This window comes from Camelus ferus, chromosome X, assembly GCF_009834535.1.
Source record: "Camelus ferus isolate YT-003-E chromosome X, BCGSAC_Cfer_1.0, whole genome shotgun sequence".
NCBI lineage: Eukaryota > Metazoa > Chordata > Mammalia > Artiodactyla > Camelidae > Camelus > Camelus ferus.
In genome coordinates, this window is record NC_045732.1 from 20,478,133 (window position 1) to 20,502,781 (window position 24,649).

The following is a 24,649-nucleotide window of genomic DNA, read 5'->3' on the forward strand; positions in this document are numbered from 1 at the left end:
AAATGAAATATTCAGAGAAATTATGTGCATCACTTCTGTGCAGAGAAATTGTACCCTCACTACAGTTGTCTTTTCTCCACACACTAGCTAAGAAAACCGTCTCTAGCCCTGGAGGGAGATGGGAGCACACATGGAAGGGCTCTGGGTCCCCACATAACCACAAAGTAAATGGCACAACTATGAACATCCGCTTGGACTATACAGTGAGTGAGAAATGAAACTTTCATTGGGTGAAGCCACTGAACTCTTGGGGTTCTTTGTTGTAGACAGCAGTTAGCCAACTCTGACTAATACATCACAGCACCCATCCCACACTGCCTTGCAAGTCATTTGTAGGTCTCCATGAGCTCCTTAAGGGAAGGAATTCTATCCTGTAGGTCTCATCTCTAGCTCCTAACAAAGTGTTTGATACACAGTAGGGGCTCAGTAGATAGCTGTGGAAGGAAGGTCAGGAGGGGGAACTAACTCATGAATGGACACTGTAGCACAGCAAAGTCTGCCCTGGGAACATTGTTATCCTTTGCTCAGAATTAGCTGAGACCCTAGATAAATCAGTTTGGCCTGTCTGCACCAGTTTCCTTGACTGTAAAATGTGGTTGGCTAGATCAGTAGTTCAACTTTAGTGAGCAATCACTCTTACCCAGAGGGCTTGTTAACAGGAAGATTGCCGGGCCCACTCCCAGAGTTCCTAATTCAGTGGGTCCGGGGTAGGTCCCAATGATTTGCATTTCTAATCAGTTCCCTGATGATGCCGATACTGCGGGTCTGGGGACCACACTTGGGACCCACTTGCCTAGATGGTCTCCAATCTCTTGTATCTCTAAGGTGAGTGACCCAGTGATCCTCACCAGTGCTTGGAAACAGTCAGGGCCTGCTGGCCTCCAGTGGCCAAGCTTATGAGCCAAATCATAAATGATTTTTCCAGAGTTAGTTTGGCATGTGGAACTACTAGATTGGAAATATCCTATGTGTAGTCCATTTGCATTCACAGTACAGAATAAAAACCTGGTAGGAGACTGGTGCCTCCCAAAATTATTTAAATTTTAAAGATAAGAAACTGCAACTGGAGTGCCAGATTACTTGGTTGGGATTTCAAGCCAAACCTCCCCGATTCCTCCCCTCCACTTGCACTCTCTTATGGGACATTATAATGGGAAATTTTCTGAACACAAAGAACACCAACAAGATGAAGCAAATAACCCGATGGTACTTAAGCCAAGTTTTCAGTTCAGTGGCTCTTTAAAATGCACTGTGCGTTAGCCAAGACATCCCATGACTGCCCAGTGTTTACTGTGTACAGATATTTAAGGACCTAGCTCAGCTCACCAGGAGGTGAAAATAACCAAATCTCCGACTTTGATTTAATGGGGGAAAACCTCCAACACCTTTTCACATCACTTGCATTATATGTACAAGACCAAATGCAGACCACAGTACACAGATTGACACCAAGACTCCATAAAAGCCACACTTAGTTATCACACATTTATTTTGTAACACAGCACCCCAGTTTCACAGCATGTACATTTTTCAAGGTTGGAGATTCTTGACCTACTATGTTCTCCACAGACTTTCCAACAAGTGTGAAAGAGAGGCAGTAAGGTTAGCTTGAGTCTACAAGTCACAATCCAAATATAGGACACCCTATATTTATTTATGTCTAAGATCAATATAGAGTTCCCAATGCTTAGCAAATGAATGAGACTCTGGCTGAGTAAATTATCATGAAAAGACAGAAGGCATCAAATATATACTTTGCTGCTACTCATTTTACTGTTCAATGTACCTGTAGTGAAAAAATACACATTTTTACTTTCAAGGTTAAAATAGACCATCAGTCAGCTCATTATCTCTCCGGGCCCACGGCTACGAAGACTAAGATGGTTCCTCCCATCTCTCGCTCACTGGAACGTTGTATTTGTGCTGAAGACAGAGGGAATGGCAGTGCTAAAGAAAAGGGCACACCCGCTTCCCACCCGGCTGCAGTTGAAGCCCTCACTCAAGTTGTCTTAAAACAACAGAAACAACACAACTCAGTGGATCCAATCTCCATACAACTGCATGACCTGTTCCGTTCCCAAGGCCAAGCTCCCTGAAGGAGCTTTCGGACCCAGTCCTGTTGCCCAAAAGACTGCTTCACGATGGAACTGGGACCAGAAGTTTCCCTACTGCAGCCCTCAAGTTCCGATTCAAGCCCTCTTCCGGCAGCCCAGGGTCCTCTGGTCTTCAGGATTATAAACCACTTTCTCCAACCTCCCACGGTTGTGAATTTAGCTTAGAGCAAGACAGGAGAACCCACAAAACAGAAAATAAACACTGCCCAAGTGTTGAAAGCAGAGCAAGGCTTCTATAACTAGAACAAGTCCTGTCAATCAAGACCCTGTAATGCCTTTTGGAAAGGTTCCTTTATCACCACGTGTTCGTAAGCGTAGAAAATAACTGGACAAGCCTAAAAGCAACCGTGCATCTGGGATGTCTTGTTCACAGTAACGGACTGGCTGTTTCGGGGAATGCTTGGTAAGGCGACCTTTGAAAGCCTACTTTGTAGGGTGGTGGGGGAAGCAGCTAAGAATCTGCTTGTGTTGCTTTTAAAGCCTGGCCCTCCATGACTGCTGTTCTTCCAGTTGCTCTCGGGAGGGTCACCTAGCTGCATTTCTCACCGCAACCAAGCAAAGCTGGGTGGCTCGGAGAGTAAGGCTCACAGAAACTGCCACGAATGGCTGAGCTGTTGACATTGGTGGGCAGTCTCTCTTAGCCTTAGCCAGAGGGGAAGCAAGATACGCCACCTCGGGACTCCCAAAGCCTACAGCCCCACCTCTTACCAGGAACATCACCCACACTGAGTCATGAGGCAAAGAACCAACAAAGCACCCGTAACTAAAGTGTCGATTCAAGTGAGCCTTTGAAATCAGTCTTAAAAGAGGACACTTGAAACAGAGTAAACCAGTTGGAAACAGAAACCAAAGTTACTAGCATTCTATATAAACTAGAAGAGAAAAAGACCTCGCAACTAAAATTCCACTATGTTCACACAGATAATGTTCAAACCACAACAGAGCCCTACTTGTCAGTAATATGGGAAGATCTGGTTGCTATGATACTTCTAATTCTTTTAAAAATATTTTAAAAATCACATCCCCTTGGTGATATCTTGTCAGGAGGTGTGATTCTAATTTGTGTAGAACAAATGTTTTTAGCTCTAAGGTGTTACACTGAAACTGAGATCTTTCCAACTACTACATTTGCAAATGCCTGTCTTAATTGCAAGAAAAACATCCATTCCAGATTATTTTCTTATTGATCTTCTGAGTACACATCTATCATTATCATGGTTGTGAGTTCATTTAAGAAAGAGACAAATCATTTAGAAACAGACTAGAATCAAGTCGCAGATGAAGAGACTGCTTTATGATAGTTCAGACATTACTAGGAAATCAAAGAAAAATTCATGTTTTTGATTACTCACCCTAAACTATGCTGAAATTGAATACCTGCAACCCAAGTAACCCAATATATACTGAAGAAAACTATAACTTACTACATATTGAGATCATTTCAATCACAGTAGTCTATTTTAAAAACAAACTCCCATAAGGAATACAGGAATGGAATCCATTCAAAGCAACAGCTGTCAAAAGTTCTGCCAAGAAACTCAGGGTAATTTATTGCATCATGAAAGGCGAGGTGTTCAGGAGAACGAATAGTTCAATCATACTCTTTCCCTTCAGATTTTATTTTTTTGTCTCAATCCAAGAGAAAGATCTAGCTCTAAAACTCATTAAAACATATTTTCATATTTTAAGACTGATTAATTAAGTAAGTAAAAGTCAACATGGTAAAGAGATGAAACCCTTCTAATCTATTTTTTAGTAATGCTAGAGGCTAGAGAACTCAACTTAGAATCCGAAAAATCCCAACTCTGCCACTAGCTACCTCCTTCTATGGATTCTTGGGCTAGGAACTGTGGTTTCTTAGGACCCTAGTCTCCCCACAAGCAACTGCAGGTATAGGAACAGGTCCTCTCACCAGTGACATCCTATTGTCCAATGATAGTAAAATGGGCATAGCCTGCAGCTACGATGCGTCTTCTCCCAGTGAGACCCAAAGCACTTCTCTAATATTTGTAAAGCAGCCAGATCCTTCCAACTAAGGCAAAGGTCTGCCTTGAATACAACGCACGCCTCCATTCCAGATATCGACCTTTGGGTTTTGCTTCACGTCTGCTGGAGAGGGGGGCAGTGAAGGTAGTATGCCACCCACCAGAGACACCGAGGTGCCCAGTAAACCGGCTATCTACGCCCACTGTGCTTTCATCCTTGGGACTATGGAACTCCCAAGGGGGAAAACCACTTAACATAAGGTTATTAAACCCCCACAGGTGGGGCAACATCAACTTTCTGTCCACAGAATTCTGCCCAATACGCAAGTCTTATTTTTGAGTAGTTTTGTAGAAATGATATAATGGTGATATCAACAACCAGCCTTCTGAGAAATCACATTAAAGACTCACAGAAATATTACCAGGAGTATAATCCTAAATTAAAAGTAAACATCCTAAGAGAACAGAAGTAGATGAGGAGGACTAGTTAGGTAATAATAACCGTGTGTGTGTGTGTGTGTGTGTGTGTGTGTGTGTGTGTGTGTGTGTGTGTGTATTTAATTGGTTTGTTTTAAAATCCACATCTGGGCAACTAAGAACCTGTGGTCACTGTTAAGTCTAGTCAGGAAGGTCGGGTGTGGATATTACTGGTGTGCACTTTAATGCAATCCCTATCTTAAAATATTGGTGAGACTACACAACTCATGAGACTTTGATTGTCCAATGCATGTTTTTTCGTTTAATGAAAACCAAGCCAACTAAACAAAACCCCAGCCTCCTAATTTGGCTCACTCTGGTCGTGACTTGATGGGGAAAAAAACATGTCAATATTTTTTAAATGCATAACACAGACTAACATTCTTTAGTTTATATGTCTGCTTAATGGCTATGAAGTGCTATCTCGAGTGTGTGCATATGTACTGGCAGATCAGGAGATAAAGTGCACATGCTTGTCTTTCTTGGACTGAATGGAACAAAAGGCAAACATGATGTGAAATGTCTGCGACAAGGACACTGCTGATAAAATGTGCTGCAGCCCCCAGATCTCGGAACATGCAAAAAGAGGTTACCTAAAAAATGTGCACTCACCCATTCACAATCTTTGGAAGGGTTTACACTAACTCTGAACCCTTTCCACAGAGATAAAAAAAAAAGGCTGCCAAAAGGGCAGGAAAGAGGGGCTAGAGAAAGAGTTCAAGGTTTGTGATTTTCAAAATCAAAGCAATTCAAAATCCCTTACTAGACCGGAATCAACAACTTGTTTTTCTTTAGAAACACATCATGTTTGAGCCTCTCCTGCCATTAAGCTATTGATAAAGCTTGCCAATGGAATAAGGAAGCATTAAATAAATGCCTACTTTTTCAAAAAGCAGTTGACTCTATTGAAATCAAAGGCTTAATCCTACATACTGCAAAACTACCCTAAACCACTTCAGAGAGGACCCTAGGCACACCCCACCCCTTGATCCTAAGAACGAGTAAATTAGCAAAATGCACGAGAGACAGCATTTCCTGCCATCGGTCTCTTGAAGTGATGTGAAAGCCGGCAGGCCTGATCACTGTGAGGGTCAGGGCTTTCAGGACAAGCAGCACCTATGTAAATTTCTATCGAATACTGGCTTCTGCAATTTGAGCTGACTGCTTTACATCACTTACACTGCAGTCGGCTGGGCTCCCTGGACTGCACATCAACTGATCACTTCCCAAGGGGACCTTCACAGAGAACAAACTAGTCCTACACCCAGTGTGAGGATCGGCTTTCCTTCATTATTTCTTCATATCCAATACACTCACAATCCAGGTTAAAATAACAAAGACAAAAATAACTACCAGAGATTGTTGGATTGCTGGTAACAACCATTTGCCCTTCTTCCCTAGTTTGAATACCTGGGTTCAAACAACAAATATTTATCAGTTCCTTAGCCTTAGCCTTTCATATTTGATGGGTAGTTTCAAATTCATGCATTTACAGATATGTTAACCCATGCAGGACAAAAGTAGAGATCTGGCAACTGTTTATTTAATTTGATCGGGCAAGGCAGTGAGGCCAAATTGCTCTTGCCCAAAATTTTACATGAAAGGGCTAAGTTATCTGGGTTGACGGCCGAGCTGGGCCAAGTTAAATAGATCATGGACAAAACTACTGCTTTACAGAGGTGTAAAGGCTGAATAAGTCTTTGCCATTCAACAGAAAACAATAGTCATGTATTATTTATAGCTAGATATAATATCGAGATGGCACTAGAGAAGCAATTTTTGGCATATAGTGGTGGAGGGCACAGTGCCAGTCTTAATCTGATGCTTTTGTTCTATTCTAGTTTTTGTTTTTATTAACATCATGCCAAAGACTATCCAGTTAGAATCGCAATTATTCAGGAAATCAACCTACTGTATATGACATAAATACAAAAATAAAACACGCATCCTGAAGGTACTGGATTATAAGGTTTTGTACAAATCATAAATTCTTTAAATAAATAATGCTCTAAATTGTTTTGATTTGCTAGAAGATTGGTTTTTGGTGAGGAGTAACATCTAACACCTCGAAGAAGTACTTAAGGATGGGAGATAAATTCCACTGATAATTACAATTTCAAGTGTGATAATCAGCTGTATTTTTTTCCATCAGAGTAAAATGGACACATGAAGTACAAGAGAAAAGGTGATACAGATTATATTCCGCCGCTCACAGGTTTTGACACAGTCTCAGATATCTATGACAAGTAGTTGGGTTGAAATATTCAAAGGAAAGCTCTTGGCAGAAAAGGTCACCCACTGTTACTTGAATCTTGGAGGTCACAACACAGTGACTGGACGAAGTTGTTCCAATTGGTTTTCCAATGCAATCCGTTCTTGATGAACCTCCTGAGTTGTACAAAACAAAGAGAAGAAAGGAGTCATTTCTTGGGTTCATCCGTATTTCATCAGGTATTAAAAAGAAACTCAAGACTGGACACACAAGCATTTAAGTGCACATGACTCAAGGACAAGTGGACTGGAAGGCATCATATTTAAAGCTGATGACCAGACAGAGGAGGCTTCACAATTCAGTCTCTCAGCTCCTTTCTGAAGATGATGAAATGAACCTGAGTGACCAACCCCTCATAAGCCTCATGGCTAAATCTAACCCTCCAGTTTAACAGGATCCGTGGCTGCCACCAAATGAAGTTAAAAATTAAGACTGATTGGGAGGAAGTGGAAAAGCAAAAGTAGACGCCTCATACGAAGAGGTGAGCCATGAGGACAACACTTTAGTTGCAATCTCTCGTTTCTAATCCAGGGCCATGCTTGATCAGGTCTGAGAGATGAGAAAGTGCACGGGTCATCCTCCCACCAAATTATCATCCAGGCTCCTGCACAACACATGGCTTCTTGGCTAAAGGCAGAAAAGAGGATCCACAATCTGCTATTTGGGAATTCAAACTTGCAGCCCTAAAATAGATTTGTTGGCAGGGAGAGAGGGGGACACATAAAGGCATTTGCAAGTAGAATCAGTCAAGGTGGGAAAAAATTCTGTACAAAGGCTAAATTCTGAGATGCCCCAGAAGAACCAACATGCTTAACAGTGCAGAACTCAACAAGCGTTTATCCACTCACCCTCCCACCTCTCCAGCCAATAGTCTTTGAGGATCTACCTACTATGGGCCAGATTCTGCTCTAAAAGTGATGATACCACCAAGGAACAAGACAGATCAAACCAATGCCCTCAGAGGGCTTATACACAAATGGCTAGAGAAAGACAGTAAGTTAAAGAACATGGTAACTTCCAGAAAGAAATAAGATGACATAAGAGAGTAATGGGGAATCTAGAAGAAAGGTGGTCAGGGAAGGGTTCTCAGAAGTGATGCTATGGAACAGAGACTTGAATTAAGTGAGAGGTGAGCCATGTGAAGATATGGGAGAAGGGTATTCAGGGAAACAAAATGGCAACTGCAAAGGCCCCAAAGCAGGGAATGAACTTGGTGTGTTTGATGAACAAAAAGGCCCATGTGACCAGATCAGAGGGAGCAATTGAGACACTGGCAGGAGTAAAAGTCAGAGAGTTAGGTAGGATGTTGTGGGCAGAGTAAGGAGTGTGGATGTCATTCAAAGAGTGGGGGTACAGCAATGAGAGTTCTGAATCAGGAAAGACACACAGTTTAATTCAGAATTCTCACTTTGGCTACTATGTAGACAATGGATTATAGCAGGACAAGAGTAGAAGCAGGGAGCAGCTGGAAGGTTATTGCATGGACCCAGGTGCGAAATGAAAGTGGCTTAGATGAGGGTAGCAGCCATAAAGATACAAGTGGATGGATTCTAGATATATTTTAAATCTAGAACTGATAGGATGTGTTGATGAAGTTGATGTAGGAAAGAAGGAAGGGGATTTTGGATTGAGCAAGTGGGTGGCTGGTAGCGTGGTATTAAATGAGAACAAGAAGAATGGATGAGAAATGGGCATTTCAAGGAGAGGGTTGGCAATTAAGCATCTGAGATATATATTAGATATATTAGGAGAAAAGCAGTTGTAAATGCCTGTGTAGAGTTCAGAAGAAAGAGATGTAGGACTTGAGACATAAATTTAGGATCACTAGGTCATGGATGGTCTTCAAAGCCACAGGACTGTGTAACATCACCTAGTAAAATAATATACACAGAGGTTACGGGTAAAGATGGAACTGAACATACATATCATACTCATTTCCTACCAGAACTCCACTAAAACAATAAATCAATTTGGAGGATCATAGATACACAAGGACAGGGAAAACAAAAGGGAAGAGGTGATAGCAATAAAATCTGTAAGCTGGAAGGAAAACTGATGAATAGTAAACAATTTAGCAAATTCAAGAAAAATAAATGTGGCGATTCTACCACTTGCTGAGTACATCTCATGGAACTAGGGAAATAACCACAGGGTGAATCTGGGGATAAAATGGACCCACTGTGAGATGGGCATGAGCTACAACTCCACTGATCACCTGACACCATAAGTTCCTACTCTAACTAGTGGATCCCAGTGATGTTTTGGGTCTCCTGGTATTAGTGTCAGTTCAGAGCCCATGTCCAATAGTTCTCCCCCAAATCTGATGACTTCCCTTTCCCCAGTGCACAGTCACGCTGGTAAATGAGCACAAGGCCCTCTGGGAAAGGCTGACAGAAAGATTAACAATATAAAAATTTGGCTACATAGTGAGGTCCTTCCTTAAGGTGACCTAGATGTCCCTTTATTGAAGGGTTCTGTATCTGTAAACTGACTTAGTCTGGGAATTGACTGAGAGGCACGAATAGAGCTCTGTTTGATGATTCTTCAGATTTCTGTTCACTAGACCTAGAATTTTTTCACTTACACAGATCAAGTAAAGAACACTAAATTGCAAGCTAAGCGTGAGGAGGAAACAAGAACCAATCTGATGTTACATAGAAGAATTCTGAAAGACTCAAACTGGCAGCACCAGATATCTATGAAAGTGTGAATGAGAGAGGGGAAGAAGACTGAATTAAATAAATGTTGGCTGAAAGTCAGCTTCAGAAGAAATTAGATCCTCAGCTCCTTCTTGCCACCAGGGCAGAACACTGAAGATTCATTCTTTGAAAAGGGCCTCTGGATTAGCAATACATAGACAGTTAAGGGCAAGGAAGTCAACTGGAAATAGGGGGATTAAATGAATATCTTGAATGCTGAGAACCACAGCCCTTTCCTCCACTGAACCAGGTTTTCCCCTCCACGTAGGAGACCAAAAGAGTCTCCTCTCTGAGGACTCCAACCAGACCAAGAGGAAACAGCCAATTATACTGTCTTTGGGGGCTCACCAACTCTACAGCCCAGCCAAACTGAGGGACAATGAAGCTCAAAGTTGACAAGCCCCACTTGCTATGAACTTCTAATTGGCATTTTCATCCACCTCCTAAATACAAGTGAAGAAGGACCATCAGATATTGAAGGAAAGCAACCAATGAGAAATACATACAATAATATTAAAAATCAAGTTTCTTCAGGAAGAAGAGAAACTACCATTAAGAAGATATTACACCAATGAAATAAGAAGGATATCATCAAAAAGAAACAGAGAACAAAAAAAGTGAACTCTTGGTTATTAAACAATAGGAGATTTAGAATTTAAAAATAAGTCTCCAGAAATAAACAAAAAGAAAGAAGAGAAAGAAGGACGAGAAAAGAAAGAAAACATAAAAGAAAATTAGAAAACCAAGCTAAGAGGTCCAATGCCTGAAAAACATCAGGAAGGGAGAACAGGGAAAATTGGGAGGGTGGAGGTGGGCAGGACGGATCAACAAAAATCAAGAAAACTCCCAGAACGGTAGAATATGGGTTTCCAAACAAAAGGGGCCTACCAAGTACAGAGACCAATGAATGACAGTGACCTACACCCAAGCAAAGGAAGGGTGAGGGGGAACAAATGTAAATGTAAAACAAAAACAAGGTCACATACAAAGACTCATAAAACAGAATGAAGTCTGGCATTTTAGAAAATAATTTTATTTTTTATTATCATATGGTAAAATTGATTATTTATTCTTTTAGTGTACAGTTCTACAAATGTTAACAAATGTATAGATTTATGTAACTACCAGCACAAGGAGGGTACATAACAGTTACAACAACCAAAAAGCTCCCTGGTACTACTCACTGATATACAAACCCTCACCTCATGCATAACCCTTGACAACCACTGGTCTGTTTCCTAGCACTATAGTTATGCCTTTTCCAGAATGTCAAATAAAAGGAACCACGTAGTACGTAACCTTTTGACACAAGCTTGTCTCACTCAGCATAATGCCTTTGAGTTTCATTCAAGTTGTTTTGGGTATCATTCCCTTTTACTTCTGAGTAAACTATTTCATTGTACTCAGTTTATTCATTCATCCTTTGAAGGACTTGGGTTGTTCCCAGGTTTGGGCTATCACATAAAATGGCTATAAACATTTGTGTACAGGTTTTTGAGTGAACATAAGTTTTCCTTTCACTAAGGTAGATACCCAGGAGTGGGACTGCTGGGTCACATGGTAGGTGAATATGTAACTTCATAAGAAACTGCCAAATGATTTTTCAGAGTTGGGTACCAATTTTCATTCTCACCACAAATTCATGAGAGTTCCAGGTGCCAGCACAGTCAGAATTTTCTGTTTTAGCCATTCTAATACATGTGAGTGGTAGGTGATCATGGCTTCAATTTGCATTTGCCTAATGGCTAAAGATGCCTAATATCTTCTCATGTTTATTTGTCGTCCTTATGTCCTCTTTGGTGAAGTGTCTGTTCAAGTCCTTTGCCTATTTTTAAGTTGAGTTGTTTTGAGTTTTGAGAATTCTTATCACTGAGTTTTGAGAGTCCTTTATATAATCTAGACACAAGTCCTTTGTCAAATAGCTGGGTTGCAAATATTTTCTCCCAGTCTGTAACTCATCTCTTGATTCTCTTGACAATGTTTGCAGCAGAGTAAAAGTTTTGAATTTTGATAAAGTCTGATTATTTTTTTTTTCTGTTAACAGATTGTGGTTTTGGCATCATTTCTGACGCCAGGTCACAAAGAGTCTCTCCTGTTTTCTTCTACAAGTTTTATGGCTTTATGTTTTACTTTTGCACCTATGACCCATTTCAAGTTACTCTTTGTATCAGGAGTGAAGTTTCTGATCAAGGTTCATTTTTCCACATATGGATAACCAATTGTTAAAAAACAATTTGTTGAAAAGACCATCCTTTCCTCAATCAATTGATTTTGCACCTTTGTCAAAGATCAAATGGCTATATTCATGTAGACTATTCTAGTTCCTTGGACTTCACATATAAATTATAGGATTAGCAGGTCTATATCTACAAAAACTCTTGCTGGGATTTTGATTGGTTGCAATGAATCTTTAAATAACTTTGGAGAAAAATAACATCACTACTATGTTGAGTCTTCCAATCCACAAACAGCATATGTCTTTCCCTCTGTTTAGGTCTCCTTAGATTTCTTTTAGCAGCACTCTGTAGTTTTCAGTATACAAATCCTGTGTTTTTGGATGAATTTATATTTCAGTATTTCATCAGGGGGAGAGGGCAAGCTACTGTGAATGGTGTTTCTTCTCAAATTTCCGTTCCTTGCTAGTATATAGGAATATGATTGCTTTCTGTGTGACCTTGTATTCTGTGACCTTCATAAACTCATTTAGAAAATAAAAAGTTTAAAAGTAATTCAATTTGCAATAAGGTCACTGAAAAAATTAGGAATAAATTTAACAAAAGACACATAATGCTTACATACTCAGAATTGTTGAGAGGAATTTTTAAAAATCTAAACAACTAGAGAGAGAATCTTGAAAAATTTATACTATCTGATTTCAAGATTTACTATAAAGCAACAGAAATCAAGACTGTGTGGTACCAGTATAAAGATCAACAGATAGGTCAATAGAATAGAATAAGAGCCCATAAATAAATCCACATTTATATAGTCATTAGATTTTTGACAAAGACACCAGAGTAATCCAAGGAGGAAAAGAAATTCTTTTCAACAAATGGTGCTAGATTAATGAGATACCAATATGGGGAAAAAAAGAACTTTGACCCTAATCTCACAGTATACATAAAACCCAATTCAAGATGCATTATAGATATTGGTGCAGCCACTACAAAAATACTATAGAAGTTCATTAAAAAATTAAAACTAGAATTACCTGGAGTGATGTCAGCATCATGGCTGAATAAGACAACCCTCATCCTTGTGCCCTGCCAACAACAACAATCTGGGATCCATCCACAGACAAAATGCCTTGTGGGAGCTATGGGATCCAGCAGAATACGCCAACGGACCCAGGAGGAGTCTCGTCCAGCCAAGCATCAGAAAAGAGGCACAGAGACCTCAGTTCTAGCTCTGGACCCAGCAGTGGCCTGTGAATCAGCTCTAACCCATCTCAGGCGCAGTCTGGGAGCACCTGGAAAACACTGTCTTAGTTTCAAGCATAAAAGTTTCAGTACAACCCTGACGAAAAACAGTATGAGTCTGGATGCACTGGAGAGGGTAAGAGGAACTTTTTGACTTTACTCACATTACCCTCACCCTTTCTTGGCCTGTGATTTCTCCCATGTTGGTAGGAAGAGTGAGTAAGTGAGCACCCGCTTTCCCCAGCTGTGTGGGAGACTGCCAAAGAGGCTCATTCCTCTCTCACCCCATCTAGACTACTAAATTGTGAACTACATGACAGGGGGATGGGAAGAGGCTGAGAGAGTGGCAGATCGGACTCTCAAAGGGCATTAAAGGAACATGGATCCTACTAAATGTGTCATGAGACTCCATCTAGAAACCCACTTAGAAGCCTCTGGGGATACTTCAACTGGCCATGGAGAATTCCCAGCACTCCATGGGCCTTACACACACCACCACCCAATGGCCAGCTTCCTGTTCACATTCTTAACGGCAGTGGCAAGAGCAAGTGGGCACAAGCAGAAAGCCTTACTGGCCAAAATCTGTGGGCCAGGAAAGTCCACAAATTTGAGCTGTAGTGCCACCTTCGGGAAAACAAAAGGGAGGCTGTCGGCACTTGGCATGGTGTTTTGCAGGATAGAAATAAGGCATACAAGCTTAAGAATTCTGCCGCAAGAAGGAGCAAGAAATGTTGAGCAGGTGTATCCATAGAGAATCTGAGAAAGTCTCAGAATCTCTAATAGGGGTGATGAAGGTATTTCTCTTCTGAAGGTAGCTAGTAAAGTCTAGAGGAGATGACTGCTACTTCAAATGTGAAGACAGGAATGCAAATCTTCAAGGAAACATGACACCACCAAAGAATCACCATAATCTTCCAGTAACCAATCCCAAAGACATGGAGATCTATGATTTACCCAATAAAGAAATTAAAATGGCTATTTTAAGGAAACTCAATGTGCTACAAGGAAACACAGAAAGACAAATCAACTAAACCAGGAAAACTACATTACATGAATAAAATTAGAAGTTTAGCAAAGAGACAGAAATCATTAAAAAAAAAAAACAGACAGACATTCTGGAGCTGAAGAATACAATGAATGAAATTAAAAATATAGCAGAGAACATCAACATCAGAATGGATAAAGCAGAAGAAAGAATCTGAGATAGAAGACAAGGATTTTGAAATTACCCTGTCAGAGGAGAACAAAGAAAAAAGAGTTTAAAAAAAATGAAGAAAGGCTACATGATGTAAGCAATACCATCGAAAGAAATAATTTGTGAATTATTAGCGTCCCAGAGGTTGAAGAGAGAGAGAAGAGGGCAGAAAGCTTTTTCAAAAAAAGTAAAGGTTGAGAACTTCCCAAATCTGGGGAGAGAGAGATGGATATCTGAATTCATTAAGTTCACAGGTCAAACAAACTCAACTTAAAGAGAGCCCCTTCAAGACTCATTATAATAAACCTGTCAAAAATCAAAGCCAAAGAGAAAATCTTAAAAGCAGAAAGAGAAAAGAAGCTTGTAACTTAAAAGGGACCTCTCATAAGGCTATGAGTGGATTTCTCAGCAGGTATCTTGTAAACCAGGAGAGAGTGTGATGATAATCCAAAATGCTAAAAGAAAAAAAAAACTGCCAACCAAGAATACTCTATTCAGCAAAGTTACCCTTCAGAAATGAAAGAGAGATAGACTTTCCCAGACAAGCAAAAGCTGAAGGAGTTCATTACTACTAGACCCTCCTTACAAGAAATGTAGAAAAAAGGAGGTTTTCAAGCTGAAATGAAAGAATACTAATTAGTAACATGAAAACATACAGTATACTGGGGTAAAGGTAAGTATACCTTTGAGAATTCAGAATACTCTAATACTGTAATATGATGGTGTGACAACCACTTAAATCTAGTATGAAAGTTAAAGGACAAGAGTATTAAAAATAACTATAGCTACAATAACTTGTTAATTATTCACTCAATTCATTGAGTAAAGGAAGTAAATCATAACATCAAAAACAAAAGAGGGAGTAGAGTTTTTATATGCAATTGAAATTAAGTCACTATCAGCATAAAATAGACTGTTATATCTACAAGATGTTTTATGTAATCCTAACAATAACCATGAAGCAAAAACAAAACCTGTAGTAGCTTCACAAAAGATAAAGAGAAGACAATCAAAGCATACTATTATGGAAAATCAATTCACAAAGGCAGGCAGTAAGAGAGGAAGAAAAGAACAGGGAACTACAAAACAACCAGAAAACAGTAACGTGGTGTTAGTAAATCCTTACCTATCAATATTTACTTTAAATGTAAATGAATTAAATTCTCCAATCCAAAGGCAGAGAGCTGCTGGATGGATTAAAAAAAGAAAAAGACTCAACTATACGCTGCCTACAAGAGACTGAGATTCACTTCAGTTTTACAGTTACATGTAGGAAAGAGTGAAGGGATGAAAAAGATATTCCATGCAAGCAGATACTGAAAGAGAACAGGCGTAGCTATTCTTTAATCAGACAAAACAAACTGTAAGCTAAAAATTATAACAAAAGACAAACAATGTCATTATGTAATGTTAAAGGGGTTAATTCATAAAGAAAATATAACAATCATAAACATATATGCCCCCAACATTGGAGCACCTAAATATATTAAGCAAATACTCAAAGACCTAACGGGAGAGATGGACAACAATATAATAACAGTAGGGGACTTTAATACCTCACTTTCAACAATGGGTGTATCATCCAGACAGAAAGTCAATAAGGAAATGTTGGACTCAAACTATACTTTAGACCAAATGGACCTAAGAGACATATCAAACATTCCATCCAACAGCAGCAAAATATATATACATATTCTCAACTGCACGTGGAATACTCTGCAGGATATATCATATGACAGGTTACAAAACAAGTCTTAACAGATTTAAGGATATCAAAATCATACCAAGTATATTTTCTAACCACAAAGTTATGAAACTAGAAATCAGTTAACAGGAGGAAAGCTGGAAAATTCACAAATATGTGGCAATTAAACAAAACACTCCTGAACAATCAGTGGGTCAAAGAAGAAATGAAAAGGGAAATCAAAAAAAATCTTGAAACAAACAAAAATGGAAACACAACATTCTAAAACAAATGGCCAACAGCTACATGAAAAGATGCTCAATATCACTTATCATCAGAGAAATGCAAATCAAAACTACAAGGAGATATCACCTCACACCTGTTAGAATGGTTATTATCAAAAAGGTAAGAGATACGTGTTGGCAAGAATGTGGAGAAAGGGGAACCCTTATGCACTGTTGGTTGGAATGTAGACTGATGCAGCCACTATGGAAAACAATATGGAGATTTCTAAAAATTAAAAAAAGAACTATCATATGATTCAGCAATCCCACTTCTGGGTATCCAAAGGAAATAACATCAGAATGTCAAAGGAATTGACACGCCCATGTTCACTGCAGCATTATTTACAACAGCCAAGATATGGAAATAACCTAAGTATCTGCCTACAGATAAATGGATAAAGAAGATGTGGTACATACATGTAACAGAATATTATTCAGTCATAAGAAAGAAGAAAATTCTGCCTTTGGCGACATGGATGGACCTTGTGGGCACTATGCTAAGTGAAATGTCAGACAGAGAAAAGCAAATACCATATGATAGCATTTCTATGTGCAATCTAAAAAAGTCAAATTCATAGAAATAGAGTAGAATGGTGGTTGTCAGGGGCTAGGGAATGCAGGAAATGGGAAGATGCTGAGCAATAGTACAAACTTCCAGTCATAAGATGAATTAATTCTGGAAATCTAATGTACAGCATGGTGACTATAGTTAACAATACTGTACTACAGATTTAAAAGTTGCTAAGAAAGTAAATCTTAAATGTTCTTAAAAGAAATGAAATTTTCCCATTTGCAACAACATGGATGGATTTGGAGGGCATTATGCAAAGTGAAATAAGTCAGACAGGAGAAGACAAATACTGTATGTTATCATTATATGTGGAATTAAAAAAAATACAACAAACAAGTGAATATAACCAAAAAAAGCAGATTCACAGATATAGAGAGCAAACTAAAGGTTACCAGTGGGGAGGGGAAAGGGGGAAGAGATACTACAGGGGTAAGGGAATAAGAGGTACAAACTATCAGGTATAAAATAAGCTACGAGGATATATTGTATAACACAGGGAATATAGCCAGGATTTTATAGTAACTATAAATGGAGTATATAACCTTTAAAAATTGTGAATCACTATACTGTACACCTGTAACTTACATAACATTGTACAGCAACTACATTTCAATAAAAAAAGAATGAGAATGAGAGGAAATTTTTAGAGGTGATGAGTAGTTTTATGGCATAAATTGTTGTGATGGTTTCATGGATGTACAATTATCTCCAAACTCATCATGTTGCATACATTAAATATGCACAGGTTTACTGAGGCATCTACAATCATATTTCAATAAACATTTTTAAAAAATGTATCATAGACCTAAATGTACAAGTTTTAACAATAAAGCCTTTAGAAGAAAACACAGGAGAATAGGAGATGTAGGCAAAGTTTCCTTATATAGGAAGAAAGTAATAACCATAAGAGGAAAAATGATAAATCAGACTTTATCAAAATTAAAAACTTCTGTTCATGAAAAGACACAAGTAAGAAAATTAGTAGGCAAAACAAAGAATGGAAGAAAGCATTCATTTCAACAAATGACTGGTAACCAAGATAATATATAAAGCATCTACCTACAACTCCACAAAAAAGACTAAAAATGATTTTTAAACAGCCAAATATTTGGTAAAGACATTTCATAAAATAAAGTATGTGAAAAGCAAACAATCACATAGAAAAGTGCTCAAAATAATTAAGCATCAAGGAGATGCAAAATAAAAACTACAAGACCACAGGACCAGCTAAAAAAACAGTAACACCCAGTGTTGGCAAGGATGTGGAACTACTGGAACTCTCACACAGTAGTGGCGGGAGCACTAAATGCTACAATCACTTTGGGAAAAACTCTAGCAGTTTCTAATAAAACTAATCACACACTCACCACATTACTGACTAATCCTAATCTGAGGAATTTACCCAAGAGAAATGAGAACAAATTTCCACACAAAGACTTACACAAGAATGCAGTTTTACTCAAAACAGCCAAAAACTAGAAACATCTTAGGTGTCTATTAATAGGAGAATCAATAACTAAATGGAGGCAATATTCACTCATGGCATACTACTCAGAAATAAAAAGGAATGGATTACTGAGACACGCAACGATGTAAATGAGTCTCAAAAACATAGTACTAAGTGAAAGAAGCTTTACACAAAAGTGCATGTTAAAGGACACCATTTACCTAAAGTTATAGAATAGGCAACGGTATAGCATAAACAGTTTAGAATAGTGGTGACCTCTATGTGAGTGGGGCAGAAATTAACTGGGAAGGAGCATGAGAGAGCATCCTGGATGTTCTATATCTTGAATGGGATTTGGGTATATGCATTTGTTAAAAACTCAGCAAATATACACTTAAGATTTCTGCATTCATTGTATATAACAAATTCATTGTGATAAAAAAACCTCTAAAATATCGAACTCTAGTCAACGGTATGCATGCTAAAATATTTAAGGGATGCATAGAGATGTCTGCAACTTATTGAAAACATGTTAAAAATAAGATGGACTGAGGGCCAGAGAAGAGGGATAGACAAACAGCTAGATATGTGGTAAGACAAGTACAGCAAAATGTGAAATGGGAGAACTGAAGTGGTGGCTATGAAAGCATTTACTGTATGGTTCTTTCAACTTTCTTGTATGCTTAAAAATGTCCATAACAAAATGTCAGGGCAAAGGGGGGAGTAATAAAAGAGAAAATAAAGAAGGAAGAGACAGCAGAGAATGCTAGAGGGGAGTCACCAGTGAAGTAGAAGGACAAGGGAAGTGTGATATCCCAAAAGCCAGTTAGAAAAGACATTTCAAAGGAGAAATGGTCAATGGTGTAGATTTTTATGAAAATTCAAACAGTATTAAAACAGGCCCATTGGATTTTGGCTGTAAGAGGCATGTGAGTAGAGGCAAGTGAAACCACAGTGAGATGGGGGGAGAGAAAACTGCTGGTGAGACAGTAAGTGAAATCAACTCTTGAGAAACCTGGCTGTGAAAGAGACCAGAGAGATTGGGCAGTAGCTGAAGGAGGATGTGCGTTCAAGATAATGGACAACACAGAGCGTGTTTACGTGTGGATGGGAACGATCTAGCAGAGAATCAGGGGGTGTCGTGAGTGGAATTGTGTCCTCTGAAAAGATATGTTCAAGTCCTAACCCCCAGGACCTGTAAATGCCACCTTATATGGAAATAGAGTCTTTGCAGATATAATCTAGTTGAAATGGGATTATGCTGGATTAGGGTGGGCCCTAACCCCAATGATTGGCATCCTTATAAGAAGGGGGCACCATAAGAAGAAGAATTTGGACAAAGACACAGAGAGACACAGAGAAAATGCCATGCAACAGCAGAGGTAGAAACTGGAGTAATGCAGCTACGAGCCAAGGAATGCCAAGGATTGGCAGCAACCACCAGAAACCGGGAAGAGGAAAGGAAGAACATCCCTAGAGCCTTCAAAGAGACAACATGGCTCTGCTGACACCTTAATTCAGACTTCTAGCCTCCAGAGCTATGCGAGAATAAACTGCTGTTATTTTAAGCCAACAAGTTTGTAGTACTTTGTTATGGCAGCCCTAGGAAATGAATACAGGGGAGATTAATGGTAAAGACAAACAGGAGAGAAGGACAGAGGTGATGTCTTTGAGAAGATGATACAGAACCATTTCCAAGGTACCAGGGGAGGGGTTAGCCTTTGATAGTATCCGGACCAATCTCTTCCACTGAAATAAGTAAAGCATCATTCACGAAGGATCCAAACAAATTAAGGGCTTACGCGGAAGCTTTGGACAATACAGAATGCTTCAAAGAGTCTTTATAATAGATTCTCCTTCTCTTTAACTGGCACACAATACTTAGTCTACATATTAAAGCTACTAGTCTTCCTCTAAGCATACAAGAACCAACCCATGAAAGTTAAGTACACCAACTCTCTGCCTTCCAAAAGGAGATTAACAACAAAGAGGCAAGTATTACCAACAGGAATAGGACCAGATGCTCAGCCAATGTTTGTCAAAAAAAAAAAAAAAAAGAAAGAAAAAAAACAGCCAGATGAAAATCCTGGTAATCCAAATCCAGGAGGCTCCTTACCTTGAGCTGCTGTTGGAGTTCACTGTTCAAGCGGGCCAGCACTGCATTTGCCTCTTTATTTTTGCGGATAGCAGTTTGAATAGCCTTCTTCTGTTTAGAAGACTGTCTACAAAAAACGTACAAACAGTTCAGTAAAATAGAACTTAGAGGTCTGGACTCCTGTGGGTCAGAACTCTGATTCATGAGAAGCGCTAAACTAACTAGGGGCTAACATCACAGGGCTCCAAAAATAAAATCATATAGTCACACGGGCAGGCAGGCAGGCAGGCAAGCATACACCAAATGAAACAAATTTGTCGGGATGAATTAATTACACCTGAAATAATTCCCATTTTATAACTTGAAGAAAAGCTGTGAGTTGGGAACTTTCAAACACTTTTTTCATTCCATTTATTCAAAGACATTTTAATAAGTATTTCTTCCTGACAAACCATATTAACTGGAATGCCCTTTTTGTGCAATATCAGTGGCATTTAAAAGACCCACAGGTAGCCCCTGTGGACAAGTTTGAAGGAAACGAAGAACATTCTCTTTAGCAAAAATCCTACATTAACTTAGCTAGTCTACATACCTCTCTTTTATTTCTTTATTAGGCATGAATGCCTGAGAGAGAGAGAGAGAGTGTGTGTGTGTCTGTGTGTGGGTGTGAGCGAGTGAGTGAGCGCACATGTGCATGTGCATACACCAACATACATCTGTGGCACTTGGGAAAAACAGAGAGATGTCTTAATATCAGTATTCCCAAATTAAGTCAATAGTAAATTCACAGAACAGGTATAACTACAGTGATCGTATGTCCCCCTTTCCCATTACACTTTCTGCTTACACCACTTGTCTGGCCCTAATTATTGTTAGCACACTCTTTCCCATCAAAATTGTCAATGTGGTTGTATAACCTACAACCTTATATCCCACAGCAAGAAATAATGAATTCTCAGAGCAAAAGGGCAATCTAAGTTCCCCAAGAAAAACAAACATATTTGTAATCACTGGGAGATGGGTTCTAGGCCAGAGCAACTGGACAAGAATGCATTATGACCATTGCAGTGATCTAATGTTTACTGAGAATATACACGATGCTAGCCACTCTGCTAATCTTTAGAAGGCATACTCCCTCCCCAACAAGTTTAAAGACTAATTTTTTATCCATAAATAGGCAGGGAAGAGGCTTCAAAATCTATTTTTACAAAGATATAGATCGGATTTCTGGTTTCAGGACAAGATGGAGTAGACACACTTCTCTATTCCTCTCACTAAATACAGTTAAAAACCTGGACACAATATACAGACAGACAATGTAAGATGACTCTGCACAGTGGATTGAAGAAGGCAAACCAGCTAGGGAACTGGGTACCCAGGGAAACACACAGCCATGAATTCCCTGGGTTTTCTTTTTTGCTCCGGGTATCCTAGACTGGATAGTAGAGAAGCCAGCAATCCACACGTGCCAATGAGGGCAGACAATAAAAAGCTCCCCTCCTCTGCCCCAGCAAAATCCTGCTCTCTCTAACCAAAGGACTTGGAAAAAGTCAGCCTAGCAAGACAGAAATTAGACACAATACCCTTCTTGAATACAGATGCAAAATCTTTCAATATGGCAAATGCAATTTAGCAACTTATAAAAAGAATTATACATCATGATCACAAGGAGTTTTCTCCAGGGATGTAAGACTGATTTAATATTCAAAAATCGATGTAATCCACCACCTTAACAGGTGGGGGAAAAAATCACATGATCATGATCAGATCAACCAATGTAGAAAAGGTACCTGAAAAAAACTCAGCACCCATTCATGATAAAAACTCTACCAAAAAACTACAGCTAACATCATACTTGATGAAAAGTAAAATGCTTTTTTGCTTAAGATTAGAAATAATGCAAGAATTCCTAGTCTCATCAATATTTTCAGCACAGTGCTGGAAGTCCTAGCTAGCACAATACTACAGAAAATGAAAATAAAAGATACACATATTGAAAAGAAAGAAATCAAACTGTCTCTGTTTGCTGATTGCATGATGGTCCATGTAGAAAATTCCAAGGAATCTATATATTTAAAAACAGCAGTACTGATTTCAGATAAAATAGACTTTAAAACAAAGGCCATAAAGAAAGATAAAGAAGGACATTTTATAATGATTAAAGGAGTGATACAAGATGAGGATAGTACACTCATTAATATATATGCACCAAATAGAGGAGCACCTAAGTACATAAAATAGTTACTAACAGAGATAAAGGGGGATATTGATGGGAATACAATCATAGTTGGAGATTTTAACACTGCATTAACATCACTAGACAGATCTTCCAGACAGAAAATAAACAAGGCAACAGAGAAATTAAATACTACAATAGAAAAACCAGATTTGGTGGATATTTTCAGAGCATTACACCCCCCAAAAATAGGATATACATTCTTTTCAAGTGCACATGGAACATTTTCCAGGATCGATCATGTACTTGGGCACAAAAGAAACCTCAACAATTTTAAGAAGATAGAAATTATCTCAAGCATCTTTACTGACCACAATGCCATGAAACTGGAAATCAACAACAGAGAAACAAAGGAGAAAAAAAGGAAAGCATGGAGATTAAACAATATGTTATTGAAAAAACAATGGATCAATGAGGAAATCAAAGCTGAAATTAAAAATACCTTGAGACAAATGATAATGAAAGCACAACCACTCAAAACCTATGGGACACAGCAAAGGCAGTGCTAAGAGGGAAGTTTATAGCGATACAGGCCTTCCTCAAAAAAGAAGAACAATCTCAAATAAACAATTTAACCCACCACCTGAATGAATTAGAAAAAGAAGAACAAAAAGCCCCAAAAAACAGCAGAAGAAAGGAAATAATAAAGATCAGAGAGGAATTAAATACAATAGAGATTAACAAGACCATAGAAAAAATCAACCAAACCAAAAGCTGGTTTTTTGAAAAAGTAAATAAAATCGACAAACCTCTGGCCAAACTCACAAAGAAGAAAAAAGAGAGAGCACAAATTAGCAAAATAAAAAAAGGAAAATGGAGAAATTACAACAAACAAAATAGAAATACAGAATATCATACAAGAATATTATGAAAAACTATATGGAACCAAACTGGATAACCTAGAGGAGATGGACAAGTTTCTGGAAACATACTGTCCACCAAAACTGAATCAAGAAGAATCTGAACACTTGAACAATCCGATCACTAGAAAGGAAATAGAAATAGCAATTAAAAACCTCCCTACAAATAAAAGTCCAGGACCGGACGGCTTCACCAGGGAATTCTACCAAACATACAAAGAAGAACTCATACCGGTTTTCTCAAACTCTTCCAGACGATTGAAAAGGAGGGAATACTCCCAAACTCATTCTATGAAGCCACCATCACCCTGATACCAAAACCAGGCAAAGACACTACAAAAAAAGAGAATTATAGGCCAATATCACTGATGAACATAGACGCCAAAATCCTCACCAAAATTTTAGCAAATAGAATCCAACAACACATAAAAAAGATTATACATCATGACCAAGTGGGGTTCATCGCAGGGACACAAGGCTGGTTCAACATACGCAAATCAATCAGTGTAATACATCACATCAACAAGAGAAAGGACAAAAACCACATGATCATCTCAATCGATGCAGAAAAAGCATTTGATAAAATTCAACACCCATTTATGATAAAAACTCTCGCCAAAGTGGGTATAGAGGGAACATATCTCAACATAATAAAAGCTATATATGACAAACCTACAGATAGCATAGTGCTCAACGGTGAAAAACTCAAAAGCTTCCCACTAAAATCTGGGACAAGACAAGGATGCCCACTATCACCACTCCTATTCAACATAGTCCTGGAAGTCCTAGCCACAGCAGTCAGGCAAGAGAAAGAAATAAAAGGGATCCAAATTGGAAAAGAAGAGGTAAAAGTGTCATTATATGCTGATGACATGTTACTATATATAGAAAACCCTAAAAGGTCCACACAAAAGCTACTAGAGCTGATTGAAGAATTCAGCAAGGTAGCAGGTTACAAAATTAACGTTCAAAAATCAGTTGCATTTCTTTACACTAACGATAAATCAACAGAAAAAGAAAGTAAAGAAACAATCCCCTTTAAAATAGCACCCAAAGTAATAAAATATCTGGGAATAAATCTAACCAAGGAGGTGAAAGAATTATACACAGAAAACTATAAACCATTGATGAAAGAAATTAAAGAAGACTTTAAAAAATGGAAAGATATTCCATGCTCTTGGATTGGAAGAATCAATATTGTTAAAATGGTCACACTGCCCAAGACAATCTACAGATTTAATGCAATCCCTATCAAATTACTCAGGACATATTTCACAGAACTAGAACAAATCATAATAAAATTTATATGGA

At 38.6% G+C, this 24,649-nt stretch overlaps 1 protein-coding gene across 1 annotated transcript in view; it reads right to left on the reverse strand.

The window, feature by feature from the left end:
- Positions 1-1,471: 1,471 nt before the first annotated feature.
- REPS2 (RALBP1 associated Eps domain containing 2) overlaps positions 1,472-24,649 on the reverse strand; it is a 131,269-nt gene continuing 108,091 nt past the window's right edge. Inside the window, exons 16-17 of the mRNA XM_032475655.1 lie at positions 20,264-20,369; positions 1,472-6,964 (exon numbers count right to left, since the gene is read on the reverse strand). Coding sequence (XP_032331546.1) covers positions 6,896-6,964; positions 20,264-20,369 — 175 coding nt within the window. The 3' untranslated portion in view covers positions 1,472-6,895. The remainder of the gene's footprint in view (positions 6,965-20,263; positions 20,370-24,649) is intronic.